This window comes from Castanea sativa, chromosome 6 (genome assembly GCF_040712315.1).
Source record: "Castanea sativa cultivar Marrone di Chiusa Pesio chromosome 6, ASM4071231v1".
NCBI classification, from domain to species: Eukaryota; Viridiplantae; Streptophyta; class Magnoliopsida; order Fagales; family Fagaceae; genus Castanea; species Castanea sativa.
In genome coordinates, this window is record NC_134018.1 from 62,079,338 (window position 1) to 62,090,834 (window position 11,497).

The 11,497-nt window shown below is 36.2% G+C and overlaps 1 protein-coding gene across 3 annotated transcripts in view; it reads right to left on the minus strand.

Annotated features, from left to right (window-relative positions):
- Positions 1-27: 27 nt before the first annotated feature.
- LOC142641039 (agamous-like MADS-box protein MADS1) overlaps positions 28-11,497 on the minus strand; it is a 24,323-nt gene continuing 12,853 nt past the window's right edge. Inside the window, exons 7-9 of one of the 3 annotated variants that reach the window (XM_075815395.1) lie at positions 1,451-1,492; positions 1,215-1,381; positions 28-355 (exon numbers count right to left, since the gene is read on the minus strand). In XM_075815395.1, coding sequence (XP_075671510.1) covers positions 352-355; positions 1,215-1,381; positions 1,451-1,492 — 213 coding nt within the window. In that variant the 3' untranslated portion in view covers positions 28-351. Of the gene's footprint in view, positions 356-1,210; positions 1,382-1,450; positions 1,493-11,497 lie in introns of those variants that run through there. The other 2 variants (XM_075815394.1, XM_075815396.1) reach the window with 2 other exon arrangements.

An 11,497-nucleotide genomic window follows, 5' to 3' on the forward strand; every position in this document is an offset into this window, starting at 1 on the left:
ATTGCCACAGATAAAAATACATTGAAAACACAGGGTGATATTTGTAAAAAGGCCTTGAAAAAAGACCTTGAACTTTGCATTTGCATACACACACACATACAATGAGCAGAAAAATATGCAGCGTAAGCAAGTTTCAAGCTCACTATGTTATCGTAGTATTTGCAGGAACATACAACTGGAATACGTTTCTAGTAACACAAACTCATGACTGCTTGTAGAGAAAACTCTAAATAGCACTTATTATTTGAACTAGGACAGACTGCTTTTCAGCTATACACAAATGAAAATTTCAACCAGACATGAGAAAGGTAGGGATATAATATAACACCAGTTTTCTTCCTTCAGGCTCGGTCAACTGCACCCAAAAACCAAAATGCAGAGAAAAATTTATATCAATATATGAGTAAATAGGACATCTTTTATGATGTAATCATGGGAAGTGATCAGGTCAAATAAAAGATATTTTATAGAACTGAAGCACTTAGATGTACATAGAAAGGGATAAGGGATTATACAATGATAACATGAAAATATTGAAGAGGGAATTATCTTGCTACAATAGATTGTTCATAGAAACCCCAACTCAGTAAATTGCATACTCAAAAATATTCATGCTATGTTTCTTGTATTTTTTTTTAAATCTTGGTGATGCTTTCATGGCTTAGGTTACTTCTTATGAACATTATTGTGGTAGAAAGGTGATCACACTACAATGGTCTCCCTTGATCACACTACATGTCTACAATGTTTTCAGGTTTTATTGATCCTATTCTCCACACTAAAGTCCTGTCTCAGTCAGATAGGCATAGGTGAGATCACCACTCTCATGGAAGAGTCTCACCAAATTATCAAGACCAGTATGGAGTTATCATCTGTAGTCTGTACCACCAGTTTAGGTCACTGTTTTGTTGTGCACAAAATTAGCTCATAATGGTTAACTTTTTATATTCTATTTAAATAGTACAGTTCCATGCTTGCATGCAAAATTACAATTTTTTTAGTAATAATTCAAATTGGCAGCCATTCTTTGTTTTGAAATATAATTGTTGTACTGTTAATGGTAGTGAAATTTTTGTACGAGTATTAAATGATACTCTTCCAAAGTTCCAATATCTGAGTCCACACCGTACCAAATTATCTGCATACGAATGAAGCAATCACCCCATTGGTGGAGATTTTTATGAACTAACTGTTGAGGGAAGATGGAATCTTACACTAGTTGGAGAGCAGTCTGGTCTTGGCAAGAGTAATGGTGATTGGATTCCAGAAGGTTTGCTGGGAGGTAGTTCCGATCATATGTTTGTGAGGACACGGAATCATACACAGTTTCTTGCATCAAGTTTGTTCCTTGCTCCTGCTGTGCTCTCTCATTTTCAGCTATCTACACCAGAAAACAATTATTTTATCATCAAAATTAACTTTAGAGAGAGAGACAGACAGGCAGACAGACCTTTGCTCGCAGGTAATTGTTCTCATTTTGCAGCTCAACTTCCTGCACAATGGTTTCAAGTAAGAAGAATATATATTTCAGGTTCATGAGAAGCATTAGGTCTATAAGGGTGGTGGGTTTCATTATCATAGGATTGAAACATAGGCATACATGATTAATGTGTCTCGTAAAGGATGTTAACCTGTTGAAACGAGTCACATATCATTATTAATATAATTACTTAATGTCGGATTAAATTAAAATTTTGACCCCTAAAGATTGAGTTTGTTTTCATTTTGGTCTACTAATTTTGATTCCATTACCAAAATGGTCCTTCTGTCCATGCTTGAGTAGTAATGTAAGTTAGGGCTGTCCAGAATGATCCGGTAACCCGATCCACCCGAAAAACCGACCAGATCCGAACCGAATCTGGCCAACCCGACTGCTCCGGCGGGTCGGTGACGGGTCACCACCAAAAACCGATTTTCGGCGGGTCGGTTTCGGTTTTCCTTTCCTAAAACCCGAAAAAACCGAACCGACCGAGAGATTTCCAGATCCTGGCGAAATTTCCAGAATCCGGCGACTTTTTTCCAGAATCTGGCGAAAAACCCAGATTCCGGTGATATATTTCCTTAGATCCGGTGAGATTTTGACTGGATCTAGGGAAATCTCATCAAATCCGGTGAGATTTTCGCCGGATCTTGTGAAATCTCACCGGATCTAAGAGAACTATCGTCGGTATCTGAAAAACTTCGCCGGAATTTGGGTTTCTTCGCTGGATTTGTGTGTTTTTTCACCGATTCTCTTCGTCTTCTCAGATTTATGATTCCGACCGACCCGCCCGCCACCCGTTGATGATCTGAACCGCCCGACCCGATTACTCCGGCGGGTTGGCGGCGGGTGTGTTTTTTCTCCACCCAATTCCGGCGGGTCGGTTCCGAGTTGGGCACAAACCCGACCCGGACCGACCCGTGGACAGCCCTAATGTAAGTGATAATAACGAGGACGGAAAAAAAGACACATTGTTTGGACTTAAAAGGCTAAATTAGTCACATAGATAAAAGGAAGAATCATTTTGAAAACAAAATTGAACTTACTAGACCAAAATATAACATCTTAAACTTAAGAGAGACCAAAATGAAAATTATCTCAAACTTTAAAGTCAAAAGTTTAATTTAGGCTCTAATGTTGATGTATAAGGGATAATATAGACTTCATATGGAGAAATCGTGAGAAGTCAACCTGCAAGAAATTCAGGAAATAAAATAGTACTAGTAGAACTAATTGAAAACAATGAATAAATTGTGTAAAATTTGATGACATTAAAGGAATTATCAATTTAGGGTTGTAAATGAACTAAACCTAACCGAGTTTAAAAGTTCATGCTTGTTCATTTAATTTTATTTCAAACACAAGCTAAGTTTAAGCTCATTACCGAATAAAATTACATGTTCAAGTTTAGTTTATTGTATTGTCGAACAAGTTTGAACTTGTTCATGAACTATATGATTAACTTATTCTTTTCTCGTATATAGAAAAGCTATGACTAAATTTTTTACACCTTCACAAATTTATGAATTTTTACTACAAATTGACTAATTATATAGGAGAAAAAAAAAATAGACTACAAATAGTAATTTGGTATCATATGAACTTATTTATAAACTTATACAAACCAATTTCAAATCTATGTAATTAAATTTTTAGACGTGTGTGTGTGTATGGGTGTGTGTGTGTATATGTATATATTATGGTTGAGCTTGACTCATTAAATAATTGAGTATAAACTTAGGCATGAGCTTGACTTGTTTGCTAAAAAAACGAACGTAAACAAAATTTTTTAGAGCTAAGTTCGAAGTACTCATAAATAGCTTACTCTCTGTTTGTTTCAATGTAAAATATTTTCAAGAAAATATTTTCACATTTTACGATGTTTGTTTTGCGGTATAATATTTGGTCAAAAGTAAAATATTTTCAGTCAACCAAATTAACCTAGACAAATTTGTGTAAAATATTTTACACTTGAAATTTTGGTAAAATATTTTACATTTTTTCTCTCCCTCTTGCCCAATAATTTTCACGCTTTCTCCCTCTCACGCTCCCTCTCCCTCTCAGATTTATCTCCATAACCCAAGTTACCTAGCCACCTCCGATCCCTCTATCCCACCACTAGCGAGCTCTAATCGGCACCACCAACTAGCTCTAGGCTCCGTCGGTGCCGCCTATCACCAACTCCTCATCACTCATGCTCAACTGCCAAGGAAGACAAATTTGTACCGGTACTGAACTTCACGCAAAATGTAGTTCCTTCACCACACTTCAGAGAAAAATTCGGCCATTGATGCTAAACTTCATCAACTGATGCCATGACTTGATGTTAAACTTCATATGGTAACTATGGTTGTTGAATGGTTGATGTGAAAACTTTGTGAGAGTGACAGAGATCTACAAGAGACTGGATTTTTTTTTTTTTTTTGTGTTTGTTTAGATCTAGAGAGAGAGAGATTTAATAAAGAGACATTTTAAGAGACTTTTTGACTGTATTTAGGACTAAAAATGAGTGGGGCATGACTACCATTAGAGGACCTTCTGCTTAAGTAATTGCATGTTAGACACATGGCATATAATGCTCTCTTTTTGAGATATACTCTTATTGTGTGGCCCATCAATGACTGCACCTTTGGAAAGACACCTTTGGAAAGAAAAACGTGTGGAGGTAAAATTTTTTCAAAAAAATGGTTTCATGCTCGTATACTGTGGATTGCTGGTGGTTTATAGTCAAACTTATGGTTTAATGGTCAGATTTTTAGGTGATGGCTGGGATGTTGTGATGGTGGTGGCTGTCTTTTTTTTCTCTTCTGGATCTGATTTTTTGGGGTGGTTAAATGGTTTATGCTCATTTAGTGGTGGGGGTGGTTGGTGGTGGCTTTTGCTCATTTGGGGGTGGCTGGTGATGGTTTACATTTTCATGTGTTTTGTTATTCCAAACACTTGAAAATGTTTTCAGTAAAATTTCTTATATTGAAACAAACAGAGCATTAGTATATTTACAATTGTAATCTTTATGAGGATCAAAACCCATCGCCTTTGGCAATGACATATGCTATTTTTCGGGAAAAATTATTCATTTAGACTTCTATTTTTTTTAATTACTATTTATGGTAATCTTTTCAATATAAATAAGGAATAAGGTATTGTTTATATATTACTTTGTTATGATACATTTCCTAGAGTCCATAGGATTTGGTTTTGTAATCTTCTCAAATTTTCCTATATTCTAGCTTAAAATTGTGTCTAAGGCTGTGTTTGGCAACATATAAGTTATTTTCCGAATGTAAAATATTTTTAGGTGAAAATATTTTTGGGAAAGGAAAATATTTTCTATGATTGGTTGCATTTTGAAAATTGTATTAGAAAATATTTTTAGGTGTTTGGTAACATTCTGAAAATGCAATTTTTCTACTAGTTTCTCACATTTTCTCAACTTCCAAACAAATTTTATAATAAAAAAATTTCAATATATAAACTTAAAGAAACAAAAATAAAAATAAAAATAAAATCATTCATTAAACTCTCAAACTCGGTCAAATTGAGAGAGGGAGGAAGAAATGGTGAGAGATTGAGGGAAAAAGAGAGGTAGATCGAGAAAGAGATAGAAATCGGGTCAAGGGGGGTCAATCAGGAGGCAGTGACAACAATCTTTGGAGGTGACAACAAGATCTGTCATGGGTAGGTCGATCTAGAGGGCAGTGACAACGAGAACGAGATGACAAAGCTCCGATCTAGATGATGGTGACGATGAGCTTCAAGCGGCAACAAGAACGAGATGACAAGGCTCCAATCTAGATAGTGGTGACGATGAGCTTCAGGCAGCAACGAGAACAAGATGACAAGGCTCTAATCTAGATGGCAGTGACAATGAGCTTCTAGGGACGACTATGAGCTAGCGGTGGTAATGAGATTGTCTCAGGTTCAAGTTCTCTCCCTTCGGTTCACTCTCCCTTCAAGCTCTTTCTCTCTCTCTCTCTCTCTCTCTCTCTCTCTCTCTCTCTCTCTCTCTCTCTCTCTCTCTCTTCCAGTTTTCTGTCCGTAAAACTTGGTTTGAAGGTAAATGGAATGTGTAAATGATTTTACAGTTGAAGGGGTAAGATTTTACGGTCAAAGGAAATGATTTTCAGTTTGACCGAGTTTTACATGTGTTCCTAAACACACATCAGGGTGTAAAATATTTTCTAAATTTCATTCTCACCCGAAACAAACGTAGCCTAACATGAATTATGATTTCTAAGTGTCTTGAGTATTTCTAAGAATTCTCCTTGTGGATTTAAGGGTTATTTTCTTGAGACAGACATGTTATGGACTTGTTTGGTAAGGTAGTTCAAACAATATTTTTTAGCATTTAAACATTGAAAACTGTGAGTAAAAAACAACACATTTCGTAAGGGATTTCATTTAAGAGTATTTGAATTACATATCTCATTTTATAGTGTTTAAATAATATCACTCAATCGCACTTCTGTAAATATTTAGAAAAGTGTGAAACCCACTTGATAAGACTTAACATAACTACAGCTCTCTCTCTCACATGCACACCTCATCTTTTTCTTTTTTTATTCTCTCTCTTTTCCTCCCTTCTCTCTCACATGTACTCCCCTAATAAATAGTAATAAAATAATTGTACTTATTAGAAAGTTACCACTTTTAGAAATAGAAAAACACATACTCATACCAAACACATAATTATATTTTAAAATATTTTTAAAAATGTTGTTTGAAACATGATACCAAACACTTTTTTTCATTATGAGTATTTTGCTTTAAATACATATTTTCATAACACTTTTTAAACCATGATTTTTATATAATTTTAAATAACAATACTTGAAAACTACTATTCATCAAGCCTGATGTATCTTATAACTTTCCACATGCTTCAAGTGATATCAGAGCCTTGTCATTACTATGGTCTAATGGTTAATGAACGTGATGAGAACACTTCCAATGATGTAGAGATTAACAGAGAAGGCCCTATAAAGATTGAATCCCTCAATTTTCAATAAAATAACTAGAAAGTATTATACAAATATAGTAAGCAGTCACTACCCTTCTTGCTAAGGAGCCCAACCACAATGATAATGGTCTTTACAACAATAGAATTTAGCTTGCACAACCTATTCGTGGTCATGGAGCAATCCAACAAAATAGAACTCTAGTTTGTGAGAAAGGAAGCACTGAAGATGAGACCTACGACGCAAGACATTACTGGGGAAAGTTGCAGTCAAGTTAGAGGTGAAGATGCTAGAGCATATCAAGACCAAGGTGAAGATCATGGTCTTGGAAATCAAGAACGCAGAGATTACCGAATGAAGATGGATCTTCCATATTTCAATGATCATCCTCAGACAGAGGATTTCCTAGATTGGGTCATCAAAGTTGAAAGTTTCTTTGAGTACATGGAGATCCCAAAAGTCAATCAAGTGAAAGGTGCCTTAATGCACATGGTGTAGGATGAGGAAGCTGATGAGGGTGACTTTTACCACTAGATTACCATCAAGACTTGTTCAAGAAAAAACAAGAGTGATGAACGTGACAGAAGCAATCTTAGTGATGTAGATATTGGTGAAGAAGTCCTTACAAGGACTGAATTTTGCCAATTTCAACAAAATACTTGGCAAGTATTACGCAAACTATGAGTTACCCTTCTTGCTGAGGAACCTAACCACAATGATGATGGTCTGCACGACAACATGAATGAGTGTGCCTAACTTGTTCGTGGTCTGGGAGCAATCTAATTTGAGAAGAAGGAAGCATTGAAGACATGACATACTCCCAAGGCTAGAACCAAAAGAGATCCATATCCTTCACTAACAAGTAGATGATTTACTCAGTAAAGAACATACCCAAGAAATTACGAGTCCTTATTTTGTGCTGGCTATCCTAACATCGAAGAATGATGGAAGTTTGTGCATGTGTGTGGATAGTGCTATCAACAATATTACAATTAAGTACATATTTCTAAGTTCTACGTGAAAATTGATCTTAAAAGTGGGTATCAACATATCCAACTTTGACCCATATATGAAGGGAAGACTGCGTTTAAGACGAAGGAAGGAATTTATAAATAGTTGCTGGTGTTGCATTTGTGCCATCCAATGCCCTAAAAACCTTAATTCGACTCATGAATATGGTTTTAAAACCATTATTGTTATGTTTGTCATTGTTCATTTTGTCAATATTCTCGTTTTTCAGTTTGAACAAATCTTAGCACTACATGTATGTATGAGAAGTGTTAAAGGTCTTCTCAACGAGCAATTACATTGTATATCAACTTGAACAAGTGCAGCTTCTTGATTAACTGATTATTATTCTAGGGAACAATGCAATGTCGAGGATATTCATGTTGATGAAGATAAGGTCCTAGTTATCCGAGAATAAAGACAATGATTAAAGCATGGAGTTTCCACAGTCTAGCAACTTTCTACGGGAGGTTTGTTCAAAGTTTTAGTATTAAAGTGGCCCTTATCACCTAATGCTTAAAGAAGAGAATCATAGGGAGAAACAAAAGTCTAAAGCTTCTCTAATTGAAAAGAAGCTGAGCACAGGAGGTCCTACTCATCCGAGAATAAAGACAGTGATTAATGCATGGAGTTTCCACAGTCTAGCAACCTTCTACAGGAGGTTTGTTCAAAGTTTTAGTATTAAAGTGGCCCTTATCACCTAATGCTTAAAGAAAAGAACCATAGGGAGAAACAGAAGTCTAAAGCTTCTTTAATTGAAAAGAAGCTGAGCACTGCCCCGTTGGCATCAAAGTTTTACTTTCACAAGAAGGCGGACCAATAATATTCTTCTTTTGTGAGAAACTCTGAGGCATGAAAAAAATGGTAAGCATATGAGCTTGAGATGTATGTTGTTGTACATATCCTTAAGCAATGGGAGCACTACTTGATCATCTAGGGGAAGTTTGTGATGTTCATGAATTATCAGGCTCTAAATTTTGTCAACAACCAAATTTGCTATCTACCAGATGTGGTATGAATCTTCCACAAACCCAATGTGGTATGAATTTTGTTTTTGTAATGGTTGACAAGTACTAAAAACAACTAATTTCATTTCTTGTAAAAAGATCTTAGACACCACATAAGTAGTCAACTTATTTTTTAAAGTAGTATGCCTCCACAGAGTACCATATTCCATTACCTCATATCGGGATATGATATTCCTCAATCACTAGTCATCCTTACGTAGATGGCCAGAAAGAGGTGGTACATTGAACCTTGGGTAATTTGATGTAACTTGGGAGAGAAGTCCAAATTATAGGATGTTGCTTTGGCCTAAGCAAAATTCTCTTACAATAGCAGTACTATCAACCGAAGCACATATAAGTTCTCATTCTCCATCGTTTATTGTGTGCCCCCAAAACACACATTAGACTTGGTGAAATTACTTGACCTTCCTAGAATGAGCCAGCAAAAAATATGGCCGACTGCTAGAGGATGAAATCCAACAATGGTTTGAAGCATTAGATTTCATGTATAAGTAGCTAACAAGAAAAGGTTTGATAAAATCTTCAACGAAGGAGAGTAATTTTTCCTTTTATTTTAATCTTCAAATCAAAACTGATGTTTCCTAGAGTCTATAGGATTTGATTTTGTAATTTTATCAATTTTGTCCTTATTTTGGCAATTTTTCTTCTATTCTCTAGCCTAATTTTGGTCTTAACATGAATCAAGGTTTTCTTGGGCTTTTTAAAGATCTCCTAGCTAGTTTCGTAAGATTTCTTTACAGTATATATTGTGATTGTAGTATTTTTTTTGATAAGTAGTAGGGATATATATTCAAAAGAACACTGCCTTATGCAAAAAAGCATAAGGCAAAGAGAAAAATACAGAAAAAGAAGATAAAGAAAAGAGAGAAGAAAAAAAAAAGGGGGGGGAGGGGAAATACTAAATACAAAGGAGAGAACTAAGAAACATAGAGAGCGAGTCACTAGAGGTGATTCCCTAAGCCCTAGACCAGCCAAATCGGGAGCCACTGAAAGAAGCCAACAAATGGTGATCCAAGTTTTTCAAGTCCTCAAACGTCCTCCAATTTCACTCCCTCCAAAGACACCACATTAAGCACAAAGGAGCTAAATTTCAAATACTAGACGAATGTTTTCCGAGCCAATTCCACCAACCAAAGAGAGCATCTACAACCGTTCTTGGCAAAATTCAAGAAATCGCAAAAGATTTAAACACCCAGCTCCACAACCTATAAGCCTTACCACAATGAAGTAGCAAATGATTCACCGTCTCCCCATTACAACGGCACATAATGCAACAGTCAACAAAAACCATCCCTCTACCCCTCAAATTATTACCTGTAAGGATCTTATTCCACACAGCAGTCCACATAAAGAATGAGACATGCCGAAGAGCCTTAACCTTCCATACACCTTTCCAAGGAAAAATAATGGGCAAAGGTCTTCTTAACTTATTAAAAATTATTGGACATCAAAATCCTCATTCTTTGTCAATTTCCATCGCATACGATCTTCATTCTCTGTGGGAGGTAGATTTGAACCCAAAGTGCGGAGAAAATCATCCACATCACTCATTTCCCAATTGTTTGGTCTCCGAATAAAATGAACATTCCAGCTTCTCCGTTCCTCTATCCCCAACCGTTCAAGAGAAGAGGTCACCGATACCTCTTTATTGGAAGCCCTCCCATACACATTCGGATAAGTCAATTGAAAAGGAGACTCCCCACACCATTGATCTGTCCAAAACTTAACTCTATCTCCCACCCCTACCTCAAAATGAATATTTTTGCTAAATTCCTCCCAACCCATTTGGATACTTCTCCACAAGCCACACCCGTGAACCCCTCAACCTAGCTTGAATGTCCATCCCCCCCATTCTTCCCCAAACTTTAGAGTTACAACCCTTCTCCAAAGCCTTGTCTCCTCGATCCCAAACCGTCATAACCACTTCCCTAGTAAAGCTTTATTAAAAGTAGTTAATTTCCTTACCCCTAACCCACCAAATTCCAAAGGTGCACACACCTTGTCCCATCCCACCAAATGTGTCTTGGAATCCCCCCACAAGAAATCCCTTTGCAACCTCTCAATTTTACTTGCCACATGCATAGGGATGGTAAAGAGAGATAAATAATATGTAGGAAGACTAGATAGAGTGCTTTTAAGCAACGTTAGTCATCCACCTTTTGACAAATACATCTTCTTCCATCCAGTTAGCTTACGCTCAATTTTCTCCAAGATAGGATTCCAAATAGTAAGGGACTTGTAAGACGCCCTCAATGGCATACCAAGATAGTATTTTTGGAATTCACACTTCGATTAATAATATATTTTTAGATGTTCTCATTTTTTTTTTAGTGGATTCCAAGAAACTTTTTCTGGATTCAAAGAACAATAGCCTTTGGAGAACAAATCAATGCAGTGTTAGATATCCCTTGTTATTAGGTACTAAAAATTTAGAATTAAATATTTAGAATCATTATTGTATTGTGTTGGCAAACCGAGATTAAAACATGTCTAGTCTAGGTGTTTAGGCAATACTTAAGTAAGGGTGGTTCAAGTTTTGAAGTCTAGCTGTTTGCAGAAAAGAAGAGTGAGTTTCTACCTTTCTCGACCGATCGAAAATCGCAGCCACAATTTTTCTACAGAATTTTAAACAGGCCCAAGGCCGCGTAAACGTTTAGGGTTTCACTTAAATTCTCTACATATAAAAGAAAAACCCTAATTACGTTTTAGAGGTGCTGAAAAAGACTTGTATGTTACTCTTTATGAGATTTGAAAGGTTCTGTACCTTCTAACAACACAAGAATCTACTGGAGTTAAAAATACAATCAAGATTTAGTAGAACTAGTCATTGTATCAAGATCCACAAGTGAAGGTGATCTAAAACCTTTGAGTGGAGTCTCAAAGTCACAAGCAAGGGTGCTTGTGCTGCTGTTAATCCAAGAAGAGAAGGAGTCTGTGTCAATAAGTTACTATATGAGGTAGCATTAGATTTATGGTTAAATCTTTGGTAAAATCTTCAATTCTCTTATAGTGGATTTGGTTTA